Source organism: Lepisma saccharinum, unplaced genomic scaffold (genome assembly GCF_977018435.1).
Source record: "Lepisma saccharinum unplaced genomic scaffold, izLepSacc3.1 HAP1_SCAFFOLD_247, whole genome shotgun sequence".
In the NCBI taxonomy this organism is placed as follows: domain Eukaryota; kingdom Metazoa; phylum Arthropoda; class Insecta; order Zygentoma; family Lepismatidae; genus Lepisma; species Lepisma saccharinum.
This window is the reverse complement of record NW_028143013.1, coordinates 321,290-334,866: the sequence shown is the minus strand read 5'-3', so window position 1 is coordinate 334,866 and position 13,577 is coordinate 321,290. Positions and strand designations below refer to the sequence as shown.

At 41.2% G+C, this 13,577-nt stretch overlaps 1 protein-coding gene across 1 annotated transcript in view; it reads left to right on the top strand.

Annotated features, from left to right (window-relative positions):
* LOC145982545 (glycine receptor subunit alpha-1-like) overlaps window positions 1-13,577 on the top strand; it is a 115,048-nt gene that overhangs the window by 57,436 nt on the left and 44,035 nt on the right. The window contains exons 3-4 of the mRNA XM_083116000.1: window positions 251-318; window positions 3,325-3,554. Of these exons, the coding sequence (XP_082972126.1) occupies window positions 251-318; window positions 3,325-3,554 (298 nt within the window). The remainder of the gene's footprint in view (window positions 1-250; window positions 319-3,324; window positions 3,555-13,577) is intronic.

Sequence of the window (13,577 nt, the reverse complement as noted above, 5' to 3'; positions counted from 1 at the left end):
TTTTAACTTTTTATCGTCCAATTTTGTGCTAAACATGACATTTTTTAAACGAAAATCAACTTCAACGCTGTACACAGATTTCACTCCCTTCCCGCTCTTAAACGTTAGAAATTTACTGTGTGTCCGAATAATTATGTGACTCACTGTACGTAACAATCTATTTTACTAATATGCCACCTTTATCTCATAATCCATATCTACTGATCATTATTATTGCTAACTTTTGTTCTTCATGTATTTTCTTCTACAGACAAACCTTGGTTGATTGAACTCAACTTAAGAGATATCCAAATTATGAGAATTGACCAAATTGATGGGGTAAGCATTAATTGTATATTTAAGAATAATTAACACAGCTAATAAAATAAAAGAAATTGGCACAAATAACCTCACAAACATATAGAAAATGTAGAATGTTGCAGAATTCATTCCACCATGGAGTCAAGAGGGTGGCACGATCGGTGGATGTTTTGTTGTTGTTGCTTTTTTTGGTATTTTTAATGTATTCTTCGCTTCTCATCTAGGATAAGATGTGATACTACTCATCACAAGTATTAATCACGTCTCATAAAACCGGGATGGTAGCCTGGTGTATTTTTATATCGTATTATTCATTCGTGGCTAGGTTTTAAAAAAAATCATCTTAATTTGTGTTACAGCTAGAAGCAGGAAATCCATTCATTTTGCAGAATTAATAGGTACACAATTTTATTTTTCTTAGTTGTCTTGGGTACACATAACCACGGTGCGTTTTTATAGAAGTTCTCAACGTTTGTTGTTACATTTTGGTCCCTCGGCAATTATGGTCATTTTGCACCCTTTAATATATACGGGAAAATATCCCCTTATCTAAAATCCTTACCTTAGTTACAAAGGTGTGTAAGAGCCTTTTGAGAAAGGTTGTAAAGGGACCTGCACAGGACAAATAAAACACATTAGAAAGGTAAAACATTAAAATGCTGACCAAGGCAAAACTTTTATACAATAGTATAAAAAATATACATAAAACGTAACGTTTCCACCCTCTAATAGGGTCTTCTTCAGACGAATACATTAAAAAGGTAAGGACACAGTAAAAATACTTCCTCATAGACAGTGGAAGAGATCCGCTCTTCTCAAAAAGTTAAAAACATTCGCTGAAACACTGACATCATCTCCCAACAGGGATAATAAATCGTCGGCAAGGTTAAAACTCTGTCTGAGGAATGTAAAATCGGCACATTCGAGAAGAATATGCATAACACTTAAAACATCATTACATACACGACACATTGGACAGTCCAGCCTAAAACATCAATAAATACACGACACATTGGACAGTCTAGCTTCTGATGTAATTGAAAATGGGTGAGACGGATGTGTCCAATTCTAAGATGGGTTCAAAGTACGTCTTCTCGACGGAAGGACGGACGAGGAACACCAGATTTTGAACACAGCTCGACACAATGGACAGAATGTTTTGAAAAATGAAGGGAACTAATGTTCTAAACGTCCTTTTTAACCCCTCCCCCCAGATTCATATTTCCAAACAAATGGCGCTACGACGCCAGGGGTCCCGGGTTCGAATCCCAACGTGGGAATGGGTGTCCTTTACGAGTGTCCCTTGATAAATTTCATCATATCATCACTTATCCTCATCTTCACGATTTGCCAAAGTGGCAAAGAAACGAAATAAATTAAACCAAATCAATCCTTCATGGCGTGGTGTAAAGCATAGGACTTTTAAATCAATCAGTCAATCAACTAACCAAACACAATCGCAGAATTGTATGAATAGAAATATAACATTTTCGCCAGAAAAGTTAATTCATTTTGGCTTAAACATTGTTGATAGCATTAATATAAATCTTCGATATGCAGTCTAATATGCAAACGTGAACAATTACATACAGCTTGAATCAATATGCAGGTGAGCTGCAAAACCGACTGCCCATTTTTTTATTATCCGTATTTCTCGAAGCAATTTTTTCTTTTTTGGTCTGATTCGTCGAAAGGGTACATTCAGGGACATAATCTTTCTTCAATATCTAAAAATGCAAGCAACAACTAAGTAGCACCAAGATATTACAACAATTACAAAATATTTATCGAAATGTATATTTCAATATTAGTTAATAAAAGTCATAATAATCGATCTCCGTGGCGGAGTGGTTATCACAGTGCGCTACGACGCCAGGGAACCCGGGCTCGAATCCTGCCTGGACATGAGTGTTCCTTGTGAGTGTCCCTTCACAGTGTTCGGAAAGTTACTTTTTAAAAGGTAACTAGTTACAGTTACAGTTACTTGCTTAAAAAATTTTCTTGCAAACAAATTACACAAATCGATTACTAATTGTAATAAGAAAGAAACTTTCGGATGCTGCTTACACAAGGGGGACAATTGAGGCCACAGATGAACAAACTACAGAAACGAGAAATACTTCACAGCACACAATTGACAATGGCAAACTAACAGCAGCAGGAAAGAATCATTCTCCTAATCTCATCTTCCTGCTTCTGGGAAATCCACCCGTCTTCCGAGGTATGCATAACGCTTTAGAATTGAGGAATACCAAACGAAAGATGAAACATGCGATAAACCTGCCACTCTGCAATGCCTGGAACCCAGAGCCTACCGACTGGCCACGGACAGGAGACAAATTTAGTTCAACAAATTTATCTTTTCCTCTTCATCTTATGTTTTCAAGAATTGATGTAACAAAGGATGGATATTTGTATCGCAGCAGAAACTAGTATGTAGTTTATCGATGGTTCTGGTTCACTATAAGTCCTAAATCACTAATAATTTACGACACTTGCATAGCAAGTAACTGTCATGAAGTAACTGTAAATGTAACTGTGATAGTAACTGTTGAAACGTTACTTCTCTTCGAAAAAAGTAACTCTGTTACAGTTACAGCTACTTGGTTTCAAAAGTAACAAGTTACAGTTATATTTCTTCAAAAAAACTAACTGTTACTTGTAACTGAGTTACTTGTAACTAGTCACTCCCAAATACTGTCCCTTCATCAATTTCATCATGTCATCACCCATCCTCATCTTCGTGATTAGCTAAAAGTGGAGAAAAGCGAAGCGAAATAAACAAAACAATAAATCAATCAAAAATCATAATAATTTGAACAAAAATCGATTTAAAACCATTAAAAACCGTTCTTGACCCAGCGGTGGTTTTTGAGGGTATGGAAACTCTGGCGGTTTTAGTGTTAACAATGAATGTAGAATATGCCCACTATAAACAATAGTAAAATCCAAATGCCATTAAAACTTTCCAATTCATGTATTTAGAGAAACATAAATATTGTTTTTGATATTTATACGTCACAGAATATAAAAGCCGATTTGTACATGACCTTCTCTTGGAGAGACGAGCGCATCAACATGAGCACAGTGGAAGATCCTTCATTCTCGAAAATTTTGAACCCAGGTGACATGGAACGCCTGTGGAAGCCAGACCTCAGGGTGGTCAACATGGAGCAGCTGATCACGAACCGCGGGATTACAGACACCAGGGTGCTCTTTCTTTCCTACGGACACTCCCTGAAGTACACTATCAGGTAAGTTTCATGAAATCGATGCATTGTGCCTCTTTGACACAAGGACCCAATTGGATCGAATAAGAGTTGGAGATTGAAAGTTTATCTTTCGAAAGTATTCAGTTATATAGTGATGTAGTAAACAAATCTAAAAAGCATGATTAAACGTGGGGTTTGAAAAAATTGTGAAAAAACAAAAAAAACATAGAAAAACATGAGGCACTGGGACATTCTTAAATAATTTGATTTTAAACGGCAAACTACGTGAAGTTGTCATGTCTTCCCGTTTCGCCTTATGCACATAAAAACAGGTTGATCTAAAGTGGCCAATTTAGCCTTAAAACCGGAGAGAGGGAAATTCTCGATTCTGCACATATCCATCCACCTAGGCCCGTACCCAGCCTTTGTTTTAGGATGGTCGAAATCATTGAAGACTCGGGGTGGTCTTATTTTCATAAAGGCGTTTATTTGTTAGTTTTATTTATTTCAAACATTAATAAAATAACAAACTAATTATTTTACCAACTGGTTAAAATGTCAAATTGCAAAATGGTTGAAATTGTTTCATTACGTTTAAGTTTTTGTTGAAATTTTGCTTTTCACTAATATAAATCAATTATATTTTCTTCATTATATTTGTCTTGCATTCTTGTATTACTTTTATTGTGGATATGTTGTTATTACTGTCGATCTGTACACATGTCATTCGTGTGTGTGTGGGGGGCGGGCGATGGATGTGTGTGTGAGTTTATGTGTTTTATATTTGCATTTGCATGTCCACTGCCGGATCTACAAACTTTGGACCCTCCCGCAAAATATTACAAAAGGCGCTCTCTATATAAAATACACGAACTTGTGAAAGGAACTGTCAAATATTTTGCTATTATTCAGCTTCTTCAGTATGTGTGTGTACGTACATCCAGAAAGATTTGATTCGTTTTTTATTTCGCGTAACTTTTCTGCCAATTTTGCTAATCGCAACAATGAGGATGAGTGATCATAGGATGAAATTCATGAAGGAACACTTACAAAGAACACCTATGCACAGGTGGGGATTCGAACCCGGTACTCGTTCCGTCGTAGCACGCTCTGAAAACGACACCGCCACAGAGGTCTGGGCCTCCCCCATGGCGCAGTGGTAGCGTCATTGCCTTGTAATCAAGGGGTCCCGGGTTCGATACCCGGTGGAGGCACAAGTGGTTCGGATCCCACTTTAAACTGTAGGTCCAGTCCCGATTAGCCTCACTGTGCATAGAGTGGACTTAAAACAGCAACTCAAACCAAAACCAAGCCACAGAGGTCTGAAGAACGTAGGTAGAATTGTATTGTACTTCTTACAGATGTTTTGCAAAATCATGTGCAGATGAAAATTTTTGATAAGTCACTTTTGAGAGCTGCTTGAAGAGACAATTCAGGAAATGATGGACCTGTCAGGTACAGGTACATAATATTTCTGTAATTGCCCCTAATTTGCTCTCAGTTCGTCATGCTGTGGGTTGGTTAGATAAACAAATCAGGTTTGATGGCCCCAAAATCTATCCACGGGATTTTCGTTCCCTGCTCCGCGTGTTGGACTTTAATCCTGTCCCTGGCCGTAAGTCCCGCAAAAGTTTTGAGGTGGACGAGTTTTCTCTTTTGATCATGTTAGGGCATGCCTAAAGAAAGGAAAAAATCTTGTGTAGACATACCAGGCCCAAGTTCTCTAGGGGCCCATAAATTCAAGATGGCCGCCGCTGCACGCACCAACAAAAGAAACCGATCATAACTCCTTTAAAATTGGTTTTGACAATTTTGCATACATGTGAAAACGGAACCAAAAATATTCTTACAGTTTTTTTCATACCTTGCACTGTTATGGCCGCGGTGGCTCAGTCGGTAACGCGTCTGACTACCATGCTAAAGGTCCCGGGTTCGATCCCCGGCCGGTAACTTTTCTAACGATGGAAGCGGCCCCGGCCCCCATCCAGCGTCGAATAACATGGGTACCTGGGGGAAACCCCTGGGGGGTAAAGGCGGTCAGGGGCGTGATGCTGATCACATCACCCCCACTCACGACCGGATCAAGAAAGTGTGGGGCGTTACCCCCACACCCCCTATACGCCTTCACGGCGTAGTGCTATGCACAGGGGAGAACTTTACCTTTACCTTTTTTCACTGTTATGGAGATATATCTAAAGTGCGCGTCAAATCTCCTGCATATGACCTTGAACGGCTGAACAGCTCCAGCGAATCACAGACGTGCGGTGTTGCCTAGTTCCTTGACAAGACGTTTCGCTCAACCACGCTGTATCTTTTCCGTGTGAGATTTCGACATGGCACCGCTGCAGTGCGCTGCTATTGGCTATCGCCATATGCAGGAGATTTGACGCGCACTCTAGTGAAAGAATTCCGTACCCTTTTCTGCAAGGATTCTAAGCAATATTTTACACTTTACTTGACATCCGGAGTAGTGTAATTGATGATATTATAAACCCGAGAAAGTATGAGGTATTTTGACTGAATAGAAATACTTAAAACTAAGGCAAAATGTTTATAAAATCTTATTGCTACTGTGTATAACCTACGATTTTTGTAAAAAAAAACTTCCGAGAAAGTATGAGGTATTTTGACTGAATAGAAATAAATTTTTACACTCATATCGAAGAAATATTTTTTTTGGTCTCGTAGATTTTTTTACAGTGTGTTATTTATAGAAAAAAGTTTCGGCATTGCCTAATGCAATGAGGTGATCGATGATCCTACTGGTTTCTGCATTTGAAGCATACCAGTCGTCTGTATATCGTCTCCTCCCCTGTCTCCACTCGTGAAGTTCGTCCATCTTATCAGCCAATTTTTCATCAGCAGCCCGAAAAAAAGCATAGGGAGAAGAAAAAGATTTTACACCGCTTATTTTTCTCAGATGATCCAGAAGTAGCATTTCACAGGGCAAGCGAAATTGTGGTGTTATTTTAACTAAATCAATAAGCTTTTTAACATCCTCGTGACTATCGTCGAAAGTAAATGTAAATATTTTATATAACACTTCTGTTGGTAAGTCTGTTATATGCGTAGACATTTTTTAACTGTATGTTATTTAATTACAGCCCCCACCCCAATTTTCGTTTTGTATTCATGGCAATGGTCGTGCCTAATGCTACAACCCGTTCACCCAGCGAGGCGTCTCTGCTGACGAGTCTCCCGAACGCGGCATGCTCCAATTTTCTATCAGCATCGTGACGCGCATCTAAATTCGTATATGTGTTGTAAGCAATGTCGTGATCCTTGCATGCAGCATCCAGCAGATTTACCCCCTTGTCTCCTCTCTCCAGTCGCCGTTCCAGTTTAGTACCCGGTCCGCAGTATTGGTAACCTGGTAGGTGCATCTCGAAGGGTAGCTTGTTGATGATGTCGTTCACGAGACCTCGACCCTCGGCCACATTCCAGAATTTGGGAGGCAGGGTGTTGATGATTTTGATAAGGTAACCTATACCTTTGTTGTCGTTGACAATAAAGTTGCTAAGCTTGGTGCTAATCATGTCCATGATGCCCACCTTCTCGTTGTGGAAGTTGCGATTGCCTGCATTTTCTTCGCCTGCGATAACCAGCAATCGATCTACAAGCTTCCTTACGTCGTCTACCCAAACAAACTCTTTAGGTAGGGTATTGTAGAGTTTGACACCGCTGCCAGTCTTGAGCTGGTTCCATATTGGCTTGATGAGGTTCCTGTATTTTTCTCCACTGCTTGATTTTACGCGATTCTGTGTTGCATCGTTGTTTTGGTACAGGGCATCCGTCATGATTAAAATTTCTGTGTAACTTTGGTAATCCTCGTCTGTGTAATCTTTAGGTTGCTTTTTGGTGATAAGTTCCCACAGGCCCACAGTGCCAGGATACCTAGTCCAGCTGTTCTTCTCGCCCAAATTAATTTTCACGTCGTCACCTTCGAACGTGACTTTTGACTTTCCAATTTTCCAAACCACACCCTCGTTAAGTTCCACAGAGGGGTACAATCCAAACACCTCGTCCTTTTCAAATTTCCCGGTGCTCAGGTAATCTCTCGCCAACGGACCTAATTCAACTACCTTGTCCGAAGAGGTACTGCCTAGAACCTGACGTCTCAGAGGTGCAGCTCCAAGTTGGAACGGGGTAGTGTGAATACTGGATATCGGTGTAGGCACAGCATAATTTCGAGCAGCAAGTGGCACGAGCTCGTTGATTAAATCTTTATTTTGCTCGGTAACATCTTTGATGTCTTTACCTAGTCCACTTATAGCATCAATAATAGGTTGGTCCTGTCGCTTTTTCTCTTCGTAAATTCCGCGATTCTCTGATTTCCAACCCCTGAAGCGTTTGGCCAGGTAGTCGCGCAGCTTCAAGTTGTCGTCTGTGAGTTTGCGTTTCATTATTTGTTATTTATAATACGTCAAGACGTTTCTTGTAACGTCGCAACGTTTAGAAAGTTGTTTATTTTGTTTCTGTATTTTCCGTCATTGGGTTTCCTCGTCATGTCTATCGTGGCGAATCCGAAATCATCTTGATTCCAGCATGAAGAGCAAAATTTGGAAAACTGATTGTAGTTCATGTCCCCGCCTACATAATCATCGTAAGCATGTTTTAAATTGGTGTGGTCTTGACGAAACAAGCAAATAAAATTAGCGTTGTCTCGGAGAAGCTGCTTGGGAATTTTAGAAAAAGTCTGAGCAAGATAGAAGCAGTCCATGCCTCTGTGCCGCCCCTGTGTAAAAAAATTGCGAATTTCGTTATGATTCTCCAGGATGACATCGTCGAAGACCACCACCGAATTTTCATGGCAGCAGTCTAGTGGCATTACTTCGGAGGCAAAAGTAGCTATACTCAGCCCTTCGTACAGTTTTGTCAGCTGTTGATATTTTGCTTGCTCCAAACTTTTGGAAAAAACATACAAGTGCCTGTTCTTCCAATCTAACCAGTCGGGAGCAAGAAGAAAATTATCAATAAGTAAAGTTGTTTTCCCACACCCTGAAGGTCCGACAATAAGGCAGCGAATGTTGTCCGGCAACAGTTCGCCGTTTTTCCTAGCCTGACGCTCCGGGGGAAAATCTGGTAGTCGCCTCACCACATCCCAAGCACCCGTTACACAATCACCTCGTTTGCGTCGATCCAACTTTTTTCCTCGAGTCCCAACCATTTCACCAACAGTTTGTCACCTTTTCTACGTAATACTTTTTCGATAAGATACGTATTGGGGTATTTTGTTTTAGAGAGTTCCTCCTCGTAGAATCGCCCTTTCAAAATTTCGTCGCGATTATCTTTTATTATATACGTGTGACGGTTACCGGGTAACAATCGAGCAACAGTGAAAAGTTCCGTACTCCAGTTTTTGGTAAAGCCTTTTTCAAACATGCGCTTAAATTTACTAATTCTTACTTGGTCTCCAATTTTGAATTTCGGTTTTTTGTTAGTGGGCCGGTATTTGGGGCAATAAACAGTAGAGATCAATTGTGCCTCATCAGACTTGCTGACATCGGCAGGCTTCATGCGTATCGTGCTATGCAAACTGTGATTATAGTCGTTTACGAGTTCCGGAAGCACATTGACCCACTTGTGGTTACCTTGAAGCGTGAATCGTTTCCACATGCGTGTTTTGAGAGTACGGTTAAAACGTTCCACTATGCTGGCTTTGATGTGACTGAAAGTCGAGTAATGTTGAATATTTTGTTTCTGAACAAACTGTTGAAATATCGAGTTGTAAAATTCCTTTCCGTTATCCGTTTGAAGAAATCGAGGTCGCCTGCCACTTTCATTGAAAATAGTTTTGAATGCTTCCATTACACACACACCTGTTTTAGCCTTGAGGGGCAAAGCCCACGCAAATTTTGAAAATGTATCTATAACAGTAAGAAGATACTTGTATCCTTTATTGATATTATGTAAATTTTTTAGGTTACCGCTACTCATTTCCACAAGGTCAGCCTGCCAAAGGTCATCCACGCCTTTGGTCACCACCGCCAGTCGTTTGTAGTTTCGTCGTGCAGGTTTATGAAGCTCGTTCACGATACCCTGCCTAGACATGGCGCGAAAATAAGAATATAGCCTGGATGGGATTTCTGGCTGCAGACAATGCTGGGTTTTCTATATACAGCTTGTCACCTATTTCTATGTCGATAATTTGAGTGGCATCTTCGGCATAGGCAGTCTCGCGACTTTCGGGGTGTGTGAAATCGACCAGCTCAACTCCTCTTATTTTAGGCTCATCGCCAATGTTCGTCACGGTCATGATTGGGTAGTGGGTTGCGTGAGGCAAAGACCAGTAGGAAACCTTGACGAACTGAAGTGTGCCAGCGAGGAAAAATTGATGATAAGCTTTTGCAGGAGTCAACATGTAGAGTTTGTAACCTGGATTGAAAGGGGAGGAGAACTCTCTGTTTGGTATGCTGTACAGTTCGATGACAATCGTAGACTTGAGATTGTCGATGCTGGCATTTAGAGTGTTTACGTTGGTTCGAACCTCGGTCTCTATATCCTCCAATCTACCATTCACCGATTCCAGGTGTTCCTCGATAGCATGAACAATAGTGTCGTAGTTTGGTTTGATCTTTACATCGACAATAAGGCTCTTGATTTTTTCATTTAAGTCATGTAGTTGGGTGCTGAAATTGGCTAGAGTCGATTCCTGACTTGCCTCGATACTCCCAATTTGCTCTTTCACGCTGGCAATAATCTGCTGCAGGCTTTCTACAAGCGTCAACTTGGAGCTCTGTATTACAAGGTCGTGGACCTGGGTTCTAATTTCCGCAAACAATTCATGCAGCTCGGTGATGTTCTGGTTGGTAGGTAAAGTCGCGACAGACCCCCGTATCGATTCAATTTCGGCTTGGATGTTTTTGATGTCGTCGGATTTGAGTATTCGGTTTAGAGTTCTTTTCACGCTTTTCAGTTCCTGAGAGGTAGGTAAGGTGGCCACCGTGTTTTGGAGCGACTCCAAAGCTTTTTTCACCGCGTCCAACTCGGAGGCATCGGCAGCAGTACGTATGCCTTCTTGCAGTTGCGTTATGTCATCCTGGGTGGGAGTAGATTGTTGCAGGGTTTCCAACTTAGTCTGTATGTCGTCGATCAAGTGATGGAAATGAGACAACTCGGATTCTGCATTCAGATTTTCCAGTTTGGCAATTTGCTGTTGAACGTTGGCCAGTGTATCCCTGATGCCCGGCAGTTTGGTTTCCAGCTCATCGTGAACGTTCGCCAGATCATTTCTAATGACAGCAAGTGCATCCTCAATATGGGTTATGGTGCCTTGCAGCTTCCCGAAATCCTCGTAGGTCTCAAGTTGGAGTTTGATGTTGGCCACGCTACGGGCAATGGCGTTCAGTTCGCTAGACGACGGTAAATTGTCGATAAAATCCTCCAGTGTTTGGAGTTTAGTTTTTACTTCGTTGATGGCCGCATGCAAAGCGTCCGTTTGTAGCTCAGCCTTGATGCTTTCCAACGTAGGGATTTTGAAAGATTGAAACTGATCGCGTAATTTAGCAATACTAGCGTTCACGCGATCGTAGTCGTCTTGTGTTTTAATGCTCTGGATGATAGTTTGCAGTTCGGTCTGGATGTTGCTTGTTTGGTCCTGCAACCGTTGTTTCAGCTGTTCAACGTCTGAGGTTTGCGTTTGTTGCAGCTTCAGAAGTTCGTTCTGCAGATTGCCCACACTCAGTGCCAGCTTGTCGAGATTGTCTATCGACGCAAGGTCGGTGTATTTTTGCAGCAGCGATTTTAGCTCTGCATCAATCTTGAGTACAGGGTCCAGGCACTGAGACTGCAAGCTGGCTATCTCGGTCTGGAGGCTGGAGTTGAGCGTGGACTGTAAGACCTGCAGGTCGCTTCGCAGCTTTTTAACCCTGACGTCGAGCATGAGAAGCTCGTCGCCATGGTCGTCGCGTTTCGTGTGGCCAAAAATATCGTTAGGCATTATTGTTATTTATTATAGGATAGCTAATTTTCATTTCTATGAAAAGAGGGATGAGTTTGTCGTAGTCGTCCAAGAGCTCTATGTACAGGCGATCGCCAGCAGATACATCGTACGTGGTGGTACTGTTCATCCTATCGTGTTTGATGCGATAGATGTTCTTGCCGGAGGAAATTTTGGCCTCTCCTTTATTCTCGGGATTCATGTCAAACTGCAGTTTGCCGGAGATGGGGAATTGGTAATAATTCAAGTTGTTGTTGAATATGTAGAAAGTTTTGCCCACATCCTCGTCGTACTGGGTCAGGATGCTATTCAAGTGTATAATCAACAAACCGTTGAGTTTAGATAATAGGGAGGGTAACAGGTCCCAGCTTGCAGGTGGCGACGGTGCGCTTTGGGCGGATGCCTCCATAGCCTGCTTCCTGAAGCCAAACAGGTTCATAGGCATTGTTATTTTATTTTATATTTAGCGATTTGTTTTCGAGCCTCAAATAATGATTCGAGCGTCAAATAATAATTCGAGCCTCGTCAGTGCTGCCAATTCCTATTTGTAGGTTAGCTTAGCCAGTGAAAGATCATATAGTGGAATTTTTTTCGAATAGGTTGGCAAAACCCAACCCTCAAAAAAGAAACATCCAATAGAGTTGCCAAATATAAAAAAGGGACAATGGGTCCCCCTCATAAAAAAGCTACAGTAAGAACCCACAGGTCGCCAACTCTGTGCCCCCCCAACAGTGTTGCCAAACATAAAAAATACATGGGTCCCTCAGGCCCTTTGATGAAAATTTACAGTGAAAAACCCAGTAGGTTAACAACACTGTCAAAGAATCTACGGTAGTGTTGCCAGATGTAAACAGAGGGCAATAGACCCCCCCATAAAAAGCTACAGTAAGGGGCCCCACAGTGTTGCCAACTCTGTCCTCAAAATATACATCATAAAAAAACTACGACAAGAGCCCACAGAGTTTGCAACACTGGGCGCACATAGGCCCCTCATAAAAAAGCTACAGTAATAGGCCACAGTGTTGCCAACTCTGTGCCCTCAAAATATACATCATAAAAAACTACGACGAGCCTCAAATAATAATTCGAGCCTCAAAAAAAAATTCAGAACTCTCATGTACGCTGAGGCTAGTGGGGTTAACATACACCGTAAAAGGCTACGCCTCGCCCGAAGACATGTACACTCACACACAAAAAAAAGCTAAAAAATTATACACCGTGAAAGGCTACGCCGAGTTGGAAACACTGCTGGTGAGGTTAACATACACCATAAAAAGCTACGCCTCGCCCGAGTTGGCAACACTGCTTGTGAGGTTAACATACACCGTGAAAGGCTTCAAAAATATCAGTTGGTGAAATTTTCGTGGGGTGAGTTGGCAACACTGAGCCCCACATGATGATTCGAGCCCCAAAAGAGGGCTTAGAACCCGGCCACCTGTACTACTCATGGAATTCACAGATAATTTTAATGTTTGTCCTGTCATTAACCACAACTTGTTTTCTTTTTGAGGTGTTGATTACAAACATGGGTCTCTGTGTTTTGAATTCATCTGGTGAGTAATACATGTCAGTATTCCCAATTGTGACTCTTTTGTATGCTGTAAATGCTTCATATAATTTAAGAAAATCATCCTTGGACATGTTTAAATTATAATTTTCTCTGGGGAACACCTCATTTCTGCCATTTTTAAGATATATGTTCTTGATGTTGCAGCTATCAAATTTACTTGAATTTTTTTCTTGGTTATTGTGTCTTCCAGTCTGAAACAGTACCACCACAAAATCTGGCATGTCATATTGTATACTGGAGAATGAGTTTGTAGCATCAAATTCATAATAGCTACCAGTGGCAGGCTTCTGTACACATTGATATGTATAAAATTGTAAAGGCACCTGTGGATTTTTTAGTATATCTGCTTTGTATTTAAGAGCATAACTGGCTTCATATTCAACAACTGGAATTCTTAGCTCCATAGTCTGAATAAGGCATTTGCCTTCATCAGGTAGAGTATTAGGCAGAGCTGCCCCAGTAGAGTTTAATGAACTGTACCTCATCAAAGCATTATTATCATTGGCAGCTCTTCTAAATGTAATTCTTAAACCACCCTTCCACATAATATCTTTGT